At 44.7% G+C, this 14239-nt stretch overlaps 1 protein-coding gene across 2 annotated transcripts in view; it reads right to left on the bottom strand.

Moving 5' to 3' along the window:
- sema3c (sema domain, immunoglobulin domain (Ig), short basic domain, secreted, (semaphorin) 3C) overlaps window positions 1-14239 on the bottom strand; it is a 46413-nt gene that overhangs the window by 8627 nt on the left and 23547 nt on the right. For both annotated transcript variants that reach the window (XM_069520181.1, XM_069520180.1), the window contains 10 exons: window positions 10179-10339; window positions 9541-9603; window positions 5946-6065; window positions 3926-4016; window positions 2664-2783; window positions 2251-2393; window positions 2052-2166; window positions 1479-1548; window positions 444-588; window positions 94-316 (listed from right to left, as the gene is read on the bottom strand). In XM_069520181.1, coding sequence (XP_069376282.1) covers window positions 94-316; window positions 444-588; window positions 1479-1548; window positions 2052-2166; window positions 2251-2393; window positions 2664-2783; window positions 3926-4016; window positions 5946-6065; window positions 9541-9603; window positions 10179-10339 — 1251 coding nt within the window. The remainder of the gene's footprint in view (window positions 1-93; window positions 317-443; window positions 589-1478; window positions 1549-2051; window positions 2167-2250; window positions 2394-2663; window positions 2784-3925; window positions 4017-5945; window positions 6066-9540; window positions 9604-10178; window positions 10340-14239) is intronic.

Raw genomic sequence — 14239 nt, 5'->3', positions numbered from 1 at the left:
AGTAACTCTTACAAACAGACAAGCAAACCAGCAGTGACAACAGAACACACCTCTCTGACTGGTTTGTATTTTAACACACACAAGTTTTCTTACCTGTGCCCAGGAAGAGCACGTGGTAGTTGCCGTCGGCAGCCATAACCTGGTCCACAGCCACCGATGTGTATTTGTAGTCAGCGTTGGTGCGGACCACCAGGGGTCTCCTCCCCACCGGGTAGATGGCGTTGAACATAACTGGATGGTTTCGCACGAAGGTCACCACGTCGTCTGGGAACTCCTTAGTTGTATGAATGTCGGGTGTGAAAGCTCCGCCGGGGCACTGGAGAAGCAGAGGTAGCGTTTTTATCGTTAAATATTTTATCATTGATCAAACCAACAATTACGTTTGATCACTGATAAATATCAATACATTGATAAACTATTTGATGACTCTAAAGCAAACTCACAGTTCCAGGCCGTGGGTAAGGGATGCGTCCCTGGAACGCCACCCACTGGAAATTGGGCCCCTCTCTGTGAGCGAAGGGCCCGTTGAAGACGGTGAGGATGTCGGCCATGTTGTACACACACACTGCCGAGCCTTTAAACACGGAGCTGAGGACAAAAGATTCACAATATGAATAAAACACAACAGTGGGAACCTGCGCTCACAACGGTTGCTGTTTGTTTAACAGCTTCTGAGGATGTGCGAGTCACACTGTCAGGGTGGAGCCGGGGACAGCTCATCTACTTCCCCCTCAACGATCTGATGTGGTTTGGCCGAGTCGTTTAAAACCGCACGACTTAACACATGAAAGAGGCTTTGAGGAAACACAGGGATATTGTGTGAAGTGGAGAGGAGAGGAGGAAGAAACACGATGAGGAGATAAAGAGAAATGAAGGAACTCGCTGTTTGGTTTGGTTTTGATCTTTGAGGTTTTCTATGATCGTGAGGTAACAAGTGGATCGAGGAACCGTGGCCGCGTCAGAAGGAATTAAACTACTGTCACAACAAAAGGTGGCGACAGAAAAACAGACACGCTCACAGGTTCAGGGAAGAAAAAGATGAACTGAAGGAACCCAGGCTTACAAACAGATGCATGGACGAACAAAACATTTGGTCTCCATATGTGTTATTTAATTTTAAAGATAAAATGTACGCGCATCAGGTTTCAGCTACTTAAAAAGATGCAGCTATAAAATTCCTGCTGCTCTCAAAAACCCTGGTGGCTCATATTAACCAGCCGTTACACACATTCTGTACGGATGTGCACACGATCAGCAAAATGCTGCACCGCCGCATGGGATCCTGGGGGATCAGAACGAGGACCATATGGTGAAGCCACGCTGTAAAGGATAGTTGATCATATGAAGAAGCTGGTTTGAAACATGACATCAGGCCCTTTGACAGGCACAGCCCCTCCTGCTGGTATCCAGTCAGTGATTAACATAACCACCAAAGCCTGCTGGAATGTTACAGTTGGCCTCGCTGCCGCGGATCCTACCTCGTGGACGTGAAGACTCCGAAAACCAGCAGACCCTTGGGCTGATCGGTTTCCAGCAAAAACACGTTTTCTGCAAAAGGGAGAACACACATGTGCGCACGCAGACAAATGCACCAATGTTGAGAGAAGAGTGTGTAATACTTTCAACAAATTCCCTCATCACCTCGACACTGTTAGGCTAAGATAGGTGAGAAGTGAGCGCGGGAATTAATAAGTGCATGCGCTGACAGATGGAGTCTGATTGGAAAAGAAGGTCTCAAGATCTGTGAGTAGATGTTTTTAAAAGCTGAGGCTAAAAGAGTAGTGGAGGAACACGAGGAAACCAAAAGCAACAGAGCCGTGGTTATTAAAATCCTCCTAATCCAGACCAAACAGAGGAAGCGTTGTGGATTTTCTGCGGAGAAAGAAATCACTGGAAACCGAGGAACATAAATAGTAAGATTTTAGGGACTTAGCTTGGTCTCTGGTTCTTGTCCACATGTTTTTTTGTTTTAAATTGATTTCGTTGAGCTCGGAGGAGTTGCACAACAACTGGAGGAAATGCATAAAATCTAAATGTGGCGCTCCACTCACCAAGTTCATCAAAGTGTGTTTCAGTGCCGTCCTCCTCCAGAACCGAGCACACCATCCTGGCTTTGAGGAACGTCGTCCATTTGTTCACCAGACTCCGCTGTCCTCCGATGTCATTCTGAAGACACAGAGCTGCGCATGGAAACTCGAGGCCGCAAAACAAACAGCGCTGATTTATCTAGGCACAGACGGACGCACTTACTGGACACACTCTGGCCACCATCGTGTGGATGTTTTTAGTATTTCCGTTATTGTCCGTCAGCCTCTCGCGGAAGAAGAAGTACAGTTTGGCGTCGTTGGGGTCTGTTCCGTCTGGTATCAGGTGGGCGTCGATGAAGATGGGCTCTGAGTGAAAGACATTTGTTTACAGCTGTTATAAATAAACGAAAGGAGACATATTGTGCAAAGTTTCATGATCTTAATTTGGGTTATTACTTGAAAAGGTTCACATGCTTGAGTTTTCAGAAAAAACATAACTTTCCTCAAACTGAAAAACTGAAACATCAAATGTTTCTTTAAAACGAGGTATTTGTGTGAAAGTATTCATATACAGTACGGACAATGTGTGTGTGTGTGTGTGTGTGTGTGTGTGTGTGTGTGTGTTTGTGTACTCACCACTAAGCCATTTAGAGTTGTGCTGGTCTGTCCGCACTGCATTTCGCCTGGTCAGGCTCCTGAAGATGGCAGCATCTGTCCCCATGAAGTCAATGTACATGCCTGAGAACAGCTCCTGGTCTGGAGGAATGCAGACAGACACAGATACACACACAGACACACACACACACACACACAGACACACACACAGACACACACACACCAACAAAATCAACAATATTCTCCAAGAAAACTGCTTTACTGAACTAAAATAAAATACAGCAACACTCTACAGTGAATATTTAAGTTGGGGTTCACAACAGGTTTGCGTCTGCTACTAATATCGCTTCAGGCTTTCCATCATTCCTTTACTTTCACTTCTCACACCATCCATGTGTTCCAGCCCATGTGTTCTGGGAGGATGTGGGTTAAGTTAGGAGAGGATTGGAGGAATGTGGCCCTCATCCAACCTGGCTTGCTAAGGGGTGAGTGTCGACAGCACTCGGGCGGCCGCAGAGGCTCCACTACGTAAGGACTGAGGGGAGATGAAGCAGAGATTTTCATCAGGAGCAGACTCTGACTCTGATTGTGCTCGGGAGGCGTGGAGTGTTGCGTCACTAACTCTGAGCACCTTTCTTCCTTCCTCCGCCCTTTAGGTTAATCCACCACCCTCCCCCGGCTCTCGCCCCCTCATGGGCACCCCCCGAGGGTGCTCTCGCTCGCTGGCAGAGCCGCTGCTGACACGGCAGCGCTCGGGTTCAGGTGTCGGGAAGCGGAGCTGAGGGTGCAATGTGTCACCTTGTGGACGTGTCGACGGCAACCCAACACTCCCCCCGCCGATCACAGATCAAAAGGAAGGAGAATTGGGGAGGGGGGAGGGGTTGAGCTTGAGGTTTCAGCTTTAATGTTTGGTGTGTATCTGAACCCTCTCTAAAAAGACAGAAACCATTTTATTTGACTTTTTTGTTCAGTCTGTGTCCCATCTACTAACATGGATGAGATGGGGTTTATGACCCATACTGCAGCCAGCCACCAGAGGGCGATCGAGACACTTGGGCTCAATCTTTGAGGAGCCGTCATGTCGTCCATCTTTATATACAGAGGATGGTCTAAAAAGACAACAATCAAATATTTATATTCATAACTCAGAGTGAGGACGTCACACCCCCTGGAGTTTGGTACTGTCAGTGCAGAGGATGAAACTAAAGTTAAGTGTCTCCCTTTTGAAGATAAGATTTATTTTATTCAGGGGATTTCAAGAGGAAGAGGAAGGAGGCACCTACTGAGCATGACGGAGACTGTATTCACTTGAGGGTTGAAGGAGCACCTCCCTTTTCCAGATTCGGTCTTCGAGTCGATGTGGAATACTTGTTCCTGTCGCAGAGAAAAGAGGAAGTCAGAGGCTTTCGAAGACAGTTTTATATGATTCGTTAGTCCGTCTAGTGGCCTCTGCCACAGTAAAACCGCATGTTATGAGCGCAGCAAATGTCCCATAGCTTGGCCCTGCTCACATTTCCATCCCTTTTGGTTTTAGGGAGGAACAAAAGCGGTGCAGGTCTGGTGTACGGTAACTGGTCCATGTGGGACAGTAAAAAGAACATTCCTTGAGGGAGCAGAGGAGGAATTTCCCCGCTAATGTGTTGGATAGTCATTCCTCCATCTCAGGTGGAAATATGCTGCCAAGTTTCAACCCCCTCCTCCCACCGCCCGTCCTCATGGCGGCGAAATAAACAGTCTGAGCCCGTTTTAGAATAAACTGGGTGAATTAAAAAAATCCTCCCGATCTATGATGCTCCTGCTTTTTTTCAGCACCAGTGACGTGAGGTGAAGAGAATCTTTCACAGGAAAATGTTGTTGTTTGCCAACAATTCTGGAAATGGTAGCTTCTGTCATTAACCTTTGATATACAGAGAGTTATTTAACAATGCAGTAAATCTTGAAGCCCTTTTGTTATTATTACTTCACTTCCCTGAGCAGAATCATTTATGTAGAGATCTGACACTAGAAGGACGTTTTCACATTTAACTGCGTACTTGCACCATTAAGAGTTTGCAAGTAGCTCATAGAACCTTTGTAGAAAAACCATATCAGACAAATTATACAAATACGGGCATTTATAAATCATGTCTGGAAGTCAAGATAATACTCCACTGGGACTGATGATAGCAGCAAACCGGATCTTCTATTTTTGGCTTTTTCTATTTTTTTCTAATTCTCTTCCGTAGATAAATACTTCCTTAAAAAAAGCCGAAGAAGAAGATGAATTCTACTAAAGTCGAGTGAGAGCGGTGTTTTATTGAAGTGCACATGTATGTTTCACTTTGCTAAAGTCAGACACAACATCACAACACAAAAACACTGACACATGCGAATGAGGTGTCGGCTGCAGTCGTCCTATCAGGTTCCGCAACAACATGATAGTCTGCGGCACGTTCTCGGGGGCAAAGGTGCAAACTGTGAGCTCAGAGTCAACTTCTCACTGCGGCAGCTTGTTACACTTAACAGATCCCTTCTCTTCAGACGCTGACATGTTTGAGCCTAGAAATTGCAAACAGAGCAGTCTGCCTTTCAAACAAAACTCCCAAATGACAAAAGGCCCCGCAATGCGGAAAGAGCCTGGTTGGGAGCTCTCCCACTTGGCTTATTAGTGTTTGGCAGCAGTCGGCCGTCTGCGGCTAAATGTTGTTCACTCGGTGAGCACTTTTCTCCTGGAGGGCTTCCCTGCACTCCCCTCCAGAGCCGTGTGGCCGGAGACGAGAGCGTAGCGCCTCGGAATCTGCCGTCCATCGCTGCCACGAGAACTGTTACTCCCTTTAATCCTGAGCATCTCCTCTAATGTGTCATCCAACCGATCACAGGAGCTGAACTTTGCTCACATAAAGTTCTGAAGTCTTTTACTTTGTCCTTTTCATATCGAATATTCCCTAAAAGAATTTAATTTAAGATATTTAGTTAAGATAAAATATGCTGCTTGTCATCCACATCACATACAAATTACATTTTGCTGAAACTTTCAAATAAATCAGATTTCTCTCAACATATTTCTCACCCACATTCATTACGGATGTTTTTTTTATGATTAATTTGCTATTTTTAGCTCCCATCAACTTCTAATTCAACCACATTCTTAAAATATGTATAAATTCTAATAATAATAATAATTAAAGTGGCTAAATATTCGTATTTATTGAGATGATATTCATGTGTCGTCTTATAAGTATCTTATAAGTGTTCCCACATCGTCCTTCGTCCCCTCTACAGTGTGTTTCGTCTATGACAGTGAACGTGTCCTCGTGCGCTCACCTCTGGTCTTCGTCCCCTGTTCATGTAAACGCAGACGGGACTGTACGCTCCGCTGCCGCACATGAACAGATGAGTTCTGTTGTAAGGTTGCACCACCCGGATGAAGTTCCCACAGCCGTGCTGAAAAACACAGATGAATTAAAATATAATAACAGCTAAATGTTAAATGTGTGTTGGGATGGATGTTTTACATGACGAGGATTTCTGTCGCACTTTAAAGAAACAGTTTATTGTAACTTGTAGAAAAAGGGAAGCCAAAGTGTCGATTGCCCCCTGGTGGCTGGCCGCAGTATGCCCTCCATGACAAGAGATGGACAGAACTAAAAAGTCAAAATAAACGTTTGTTTTTTGAAGACGATTGTTCAAGAGAACTTTCTGCTATTTCATTTTTTGATGCAATAACGGTGTGAAATTGGTCGAGCGCGTGTATCGGCCGCGGCTCCATTCCTTAATCACTACAACTCAGACCTGACCTGACCGCTGATGCTTCAAAACGTGCATCAGGGTCTCGGTTTTCTGCCTCATCTTCGTTTGAGCTGCAGCTACAACACTTTAAACAATTTATCCAGATGTTTCTCATAATCTTCACTCGTGGCCACTGTTCAGCAAACACTTGTTGCTTTAATGTTATCACAAGTTAAAAAAAGTTAAATATATGAATAACACATGCTCCGATCTATTCCGCTGCAGTCGTTGAGGCACCATAAAGAACAAAGTATTATCTAAATCTCAGCACCGCAGCGGACATAGCAGAGGATAAAGTCTGTTTCCTGGTTTGCACCCAAGGTGAGATCCAGAACCTGTTTATCTCTCCTGCAGTATCGTTTTTCATACGATGAAGTCATTTAAACTTCTCACTTGTTATGACGGTCACACAATCGCGAATGTTCCCAGATCTCATTGGTCTGGAATCAAGGCCAGTGGAAAAACAGTGTCGGTGTTTTACTGAATGTGACGTGTAGGTGAGACAGATTCCTGATCTCCTGCTTCCACTTCCCCAAACCTGCAGCAGAAGACGGAGTGCAGGACTTAAAGGAGCTAATTAAGCCGACGGAAAACGAGTGGATAAAGGAGGAGAGAGCGAGGGAAGAGGCGGGGAGGAGAGGAAGACATGTCCAGGGAGTAGTCAGGAACTTGGCCGTGGCTGCTGGAATGGCAGCTGCTGCAGCTCACGGTCTGCGCTGCTCCGCTGAGAGCCATCGAGGAAAAACAAGAGAACTTCAAGTGTCACACACCCTTCTGCGTTATTTATCTCCCTCTTCTGTATCTCCCTCCCTCCATCCGTCACTGATCCATCTCGTCACATCTCTCGGGCCTTCACTCCATATCTGATGTTAGCCTCACAGATACCTGCGCAAAGTCGCATCCTGCTTTCTTTTCCTCTCACGTTTCTTATCCACACACACACGACTGCACCAGATAAACAGCATCCAGACTCGTGGCCTCGGGTTCAAGTGGCGATCATGCCGACTTTCAAGTGGAAGCTTTTGAGCGAGCAGTAAATACACTTGATCAACCTTTTTCTACCCTGAGTAGCAAACAATGTGCGGCCGCTCCCTGGAGCTTGGCACAGATTTTATCGGCAAAGAGGAACTTTATATAAACAGACGAGGAGGGTAAGAATAACAGAAGGATGGAGGGCTCGGACTGAAATGAAGAAACTTGCATAATAGAGGAGAGAAAAAGAAATAGTCCGGAAGCTGATTGCAGACATAAACTCTGAGGAAAGGGACAATACATGACGTTTCCTTTTACATATGAAGAAGACAGCAGGAGATTGTGTTCACATCATCATCCTACAATATTTGCATTCTGAAACGTCGTCAACTTGATCAGTTACTTGTAGCGAATCCTCCGAATCCACTCAGATATTTTCCAGACATTTTACGAGGGGGCTGGTATAAAAGGTTCCAGGGAATGTCCGGAGCAACCGAGTCTGACATTTGCTTTCTCAGATACAGCCCCCCCTCTGGAACATTTCAGGAGTTCCGAGTCTGAAAGCAGCTTGAGAAAACTAATAAAAGTGGCCCGAGAAAGGTTTTAATACAAAAACTGGATTCTTTAGACACGAATCTGACGGAGCCGCGTGCAGGAGACGGGATGACAGAAGGGGAACGGGGCCATTGAGAGGCTCCACATGGAGATGGCTCACCCAAATATTTGTGGGAGTCTGTCTGCAGCAGGCGGACGGTGACTCAGAGCAGCACAAATCACTCATTGACTGGAAACAGCTTCTTCTCTAGTTCTGCAACAGTGTGGCTCTATTACCACAGCTGCTGTCACAGGCAGCGCCGGTGTCGTACAGTGAGAAACTTCTTCTGTTAGCTTTAGAAATGAGGCCGTCGATGCATACGAAGATGTTGCTCCTCTAAAAATAAAACCCCTTATTTTATCCTGCTATTCCCCCGTCCTCTGCGCTGCAGCGTCTATAGGCAGCTGCGCGTGTTTCGGAACAACCCAATTAGAGGAAAACAGAGGACGGTGGAGGAATCTGAGTCCCGCTGTGTAGCTTCATTAAATCTTGCTGCAGCTAACAAGTGCAGCTCAGAATCAGGCCGGGTTGCGAAATCTCCTCGTCAGTGAGCTGTGTCCTGTTTGCAAGCTTCGATCCTGGTTTGTTTTTTCTACCCTCGATCCTCCCACGCCACACTCCGGTCCTGACGAACCGCGCTGATGCCAGGAGGACCCCGGCCTGCGGACATCTGCAGCCTGTGCCGCACATGTGGCTGGAGCTGACACAGGCTCACAGATGGGACGAGGGAAATCCCAGGAGGTGCACGCACACACAACGCCTCCCCATGGTGGACCCACTTGGGGGAACGGATCTGGGAACAACTGGCAAAACCTTTCGTCTACATCCGGACCATGGTGGCAAAAAAAACAACACGAGGCCTCGTTTTCTTACCGGTCGGGTTGTTATGATATCAGTTTTTCATTTGTAAGAGGAAGAATCTGTTATTTATTCTCAACATAACAAAGTATGCAAAGTACTGTGTTTCAGGGTTTTAATTGTTTTTTTCTTGCTTTTATTGAAGCTTTAATGTTTAATGTATTTATAATGTATTCACACATTATGCAGTGAAGTGGAAGGTGTTTTAAATGTCAAACTCTTCCAACAAAGAAATGTAGCTAAGGCTTAATATTTTACAGTTTAACCACAGACTTGGTGATAAATAAGTATAAATAAAAGGAAAACACAAATACAACTAAATACCTGTATCAAGTAATACATGTTTCTCAAAAATAAAAGATAAATGCTGATCTGTACTGGATTGTTGTGTTAAAGTTTTCTCATTGGTAAAGATAAACGTAGATCAGTCAGGTGTTAAACAGTTGAACTTGAAAATGTTATAAATCATTATCTCTACTACTTTTATAAACCTTTTATTACTGGGTACATTTATTTAGCAGTACAACATTTACACCTCTAATCACTAGGTATTTTTGTTAATTATTAAGCAGAGAGTCCAGGGTCAAGTGGGATGGGCTCGAGCCTCCCAGCAACCCTTTAAGGATAAGTGGTGTAATGAATTGGGAAGAATGGAAAGATAATGGATGGATCCAGTCTGAGTGGTTATTGAAAGTCTGTTCTTACCGTTGGGTCCTTTCCTGCCATTTGACATTCCTCTATCTTGCTGGTGGACGCCGGCCAAAACACCTGGTGGCAAAAGAACAGAACATTTACACTAACAAGTGGGGAAACAAGCTCGGACGTCAAGCAGCAGCACATCGAGGTTTGATGATTTACTCTGTTGTCAGTTAATGAAACAAATGTTGTAAAAGTTTCTGTTTTGATAGAAGCCGACTGTGGGCTGCGGAAATGTATTTTTTTATTTTTTTTAAATGCGGCAGAGGTGCTGGAAGGTCCAGCTCAATGAATATATCAAGCAATTTACTGAGGAAAATGGATGCGGTGGAGCTCTCCCCCTGGGGAATCCTAAATGCTTTTCCATCTGTTTATGCATTTCATTGCTGTCAATTACACTGCAGATAACTCCTTCACTGCAAAAACACAACCAGGCACCAGAGAGCTCCAGCGTTTACACGGCTCTTCTGAACACCCCGCAAATTGTTCTGATGATGGAAAATGCACGATCATTTGCATACGATCCGTCAGATTATAATAATATGTTCTCTGGCTGTTTGATAATGTGCCGCACACGCTGATAGGTTTAAAAACCAAAAGATTTGCAGGCTGCCAGCGTTGTATTTCGAATATAACAATAAGCTGACCTTCAGGGAGCCATGGGTGATGTTGTTGATGTCCATGGAGAGGACGTGGTCCTTACAGCCCACGTACATCCTGTCCTGGTCCTCGTCCATCTGCAGGATCCTGTAGTCCATGGCCTTGTCCGATATGCTGTAGTGTTCAAAGGACTGGGAGGCCTGCAGGTCTGAGAGAAAAACACAAATGAGCTTCTATTCACACAGAGGGCGAGAGGCGTTCTCCTCTTGTTTCTGCCAAATTAAACCTGAGAGAAGAATCCCACTCAAGCCGCCATTAATCTCTCCTTGATCAAAATAAGAGATTGTCAAACTGCGCCAAGAGATCTGAAAAGAAAACTCACAGGAAACTGTTTTGTGACTTAAAGGATTTGGAGGCTGGTTTTTAAAACATTCCTCGGCTCTTACATGGGAGGTCGACTGCTGCAAATATACATTATGGGTGCAAGGCGTGTAAGTATAATACAGATTATTATCATTATTATATACAGTATATATTATTGGTATATATAACATTTATCCCTCTCAAACAATTAGGAAAATACTTGTTATTCAGACCAGTTTGGAGATCAAGCTCAGCTACATCCACGCTCTTATACTGCTGGTCCCGTTTGAAAACTCCCAGGCTGCATTGTTGATCCGGTAGAAATGGAGATGACACATAATCAACACAAAATAAACGGCCCCTGAAATTGACCTCACAATGATTTATTGGTTTATTTATTCACTTCCTGTGGCTGTGGAGCAGTTGTTGGGAAAAGAAACTGTAAAGTGTAAAAGTCTCTTCTCCTCATTAAAAGCGGACATTGTTCGTACACACGAGTAAACATTCTCAGACAGTTATTTTCAGCCTATTTGCTCCAGAGGTAGAGAACTCTCCACCGTACCATCAAAGAACTTCACTGTCGAAGTCAAACTCATGCATATTTATCACTTTTCCAATCTGCGCTGAGAGCAGGGGTTGTTGGGGGGGGGGGGCGAAGTGGATCCACACCCTCCATTTCCTCCCCTCCGCTGATCCTCTCTGAGCTTTCTTTGTGTTCCCTCCTCTAATCAACAAACAGGTTGCTTTGCTTCAATGCCTCGGGCTAAAGTCACATTTTCATTATTGTGCGACGTACGCTTTTGAGGCTGGGGCCTATTATCTCGAGGAAAGTGGCTTTTCTGAGGCCCCCCCCCTTCGCTCTGATCACAGGCCGCCGTTCGGTGCATTCGCCACGTTAAAGCCTGGAGTGTTTAACTTTAAATAAAGAGAAGTTAACCACTTCAGGCACAGGGCGAGTTTCCCACGACTCTTCACTCTCTGTTTACCATCTTTAGGTAATAATACAGTTAATGTCTTCAAGTGAGAGCACTGAGGGTGTTTTGGAAAGTTTGGATCATCAGAGGCGCGAGCGTCATCTATGGAGAACGACCCTGTTTTACCTGACCTGCCACAAACAAAATTACAAGTGAAGGTGTCCTGTCAAGCAGATGTGCGATTAATAATAAAACTTCGAAAAGAGAGATTGCATCAGTTTAATGCTTCAAAGCCGAGGAGATGGCATCGCAGAGAGTGTGCAGAGATTCATCCTTCCCTGAAAAGGCTGCAGACACTAACGTCCTTACTCAGACTGCGAACCACCAACGGGTCAAATCCTCGTTTACAGCTAATTAAAAACACGCAGGGCTCAAACTCCAATCCAATCTATTTTAATCCATCTTCCCCCAAAATAAGTCCATGAAGACAGTTTCAGGAAACCTTCTCAGACCACAATACCCTCCCTCGTTTTTACACTATAACATAACAGCTGTCGTTTAACAACATTAATTAGACGGTCCGAGCTTGACTTGAGTTTTACAACTGAACTTTATAGCTCATACAGGCAGAAAGAATCTCAAGCGGTCGAGTCAAACCACCGAGGGCAGCAAAACGAGCAATCGAGGGAACCGCAGCTTCTTAAGTTATCCACCATAAGTCTGTGAGAACGGCGAGAGGTGAGAGAGGAAGTGGCCATTATCAAGTTAAGTGTTCCTCCAAGCTACATAATGTGAAACAGCTACAGAGGATTTTCTAGCTGTTATCTGCATTTTTCATATTAAAGATCTCAAGGTCCAATTAGTGAGACTTTCTCTTGAAGGTTACAAAGATGGAGAGTGTGAACGTTTAGCTTTGCTGTAGCTATTTGAGCTAATGACAGTTAAACATGTTTATGTATATTTGTTAATTTGCTCAAATATCAACAATATCAACTCAATGGAAGGCCGGGGTTAAGCCTGGTGCTGAGACAGCAGGCTGCAGCAGGGTTGTGTCTCACGGACACAAGTTTATTCACCGAGAGACGAACCAAAGATTCCTCTGGACACCTTCGGATACATCGTCTCATCTGTGCTCTGCTTTCAATCTCATGCAAACATTTGGCTCAAGCCTGCAATTCTGTGGCAACGTAGACCAATAACACGTTCACATCTCCAGTGCACCTGCTCTATCATGGTGAGAGGTGAGAGTCATTAAATATATTCACCGAGACAAAGTGTTTACAGACTCATAACCTTCATATGACGTCTTTGTAGGGTGTCCAACTTTTATCGGAGTTTTTTTCACAGCATGGTGTTGTGCAACCTCTCCAGACTGGATGTCACGAACAGCGATTTATCAAAATAAAAAACAAAAGGAGGAGCACAACTGTTTTTGTTGTCGTGTGTGTGTGTGTGTGTGTGTGTGTGTGTGTGTGTGTGTGTGTGTGTGTGTGTGTGTGTGTGTGTGTGTGTGTGTGTGTGTGTGATGAAGAAATCCTCTGGACCACATGTGGCTTGTTAGTCATGAGTTTAAATGCATTCTTCCACGCTGACATGGCCTCTCTCCGGAGACGGAAGTATGTGTGGACATCATTACTTTGGCTCCAGCATCTTGTTGTAGATTTACAGTATACATTCTGTTTACGCTGAGGGATGAAATAAAGATAGTGGAGTAATAAAACTGTCCTCCTCAGTGCAAAGATAGGGAGTCTACACTCTTATTTGTCTTATCTTGCGTGGGTTTGTCCTTTTTGCTGTTGCCTTCCTTTCGCAGGCAGAGAGGCTGAAACTGAACAAAAGCTACAAAGGTGGCAGGGTTTGTGGGTTGGTGACCGTTGGGCTTTCTATTATGTATGGACGCAGGTGGGCCTTACACCACCCTTCCGACCTCACAGCAGTCCCCAGTGCCGTGCCTTTGACTTTGAGCTTTGACCCATGGTGCCCTATTGGTTGGCTTGCGGACCAGTGGTGATTCAATCCACCCTGATCCATGCGATTGGACAGTGGGCTCAGCCAAAAAGGTCAAGGTGGCGTCTGGAGAGCTGAGGCTTTCTCTCCTCTTAGATGTTGGGTATTTGTGTGAAGCAGTCGAGCGGAAGCAGCACAAAAGCCTTTTGTTGCCATGAAATGACAGAAGTCATTCAATATTAAACAGCGAGTTGCTCTCTTTGCTGAAGAAGGGCAGGAGGCATTACTCTCATGCTGCTGAATGAGCTGGGAAGTAAATGAATGAAAAAGAGCAAGACGATCAAAATCTTTCTTAAAAAAATTTGTTGATTAAAGAATAAAAAAAATAAATTAGAATGGTGTGCCCTCACCAACAGCCTCCTTAAACTCAGAAAAGCTGCACCAAAATGCAAACCCTCGTATCGGTCCTCTAACTATGCCTAACCCCAACCCTCTCATCAAGATCCATGAATTATTCAGTGTAATCAGCGATAAAGTTAAAACACAACTCTCACAAAAGAAAATTTGTTTATCCGACCTGTCGTCCGGATCTGTGCCAAAATGTAATGGGGTCTCCGTTGGCTCAAGTCCCATCCGTCCCCTAACTTTCATAGAAGTCTTGTTGAATTTGTTTAATCTTGCTGCACTTCAGTGTTGTATTTTTGTTTCTTTACGTAGTTATGAGAGAAAGTGGAAGATAAAGAGACCGAGATATTCTCCTCGGAGACAGAAGTCTGTTTACAACTTTCTGCATAAACTGATCCTTTTGTGTAAAATTGGCAGAATGCTCCTTTACAAATTTGCTGCTTTTTTTTGTCTCAATGCGCATTAGACATACAATTAAA

This window comes from Paralichthys olivaceus, chromosome 23 (genome assembly GCF_024713975.1).
Source record: "Paralichthys olivaceus isolate ysfri-2021 chromosome 23, ASM2471397v2, whole genome shotgun sequence".
NCBI classification, from domain to species: Eukaryota; Metazoa; Chordata; class Actinopteri; order Pleuronectiformes; family Paralichthyidae; genus Paralichthys; species Paralichthys olivaceus.
Note: the sequence above shows the minus strand (reverse complement) of the source record. Positions and strands in the feature narration are given on the sequence as shown.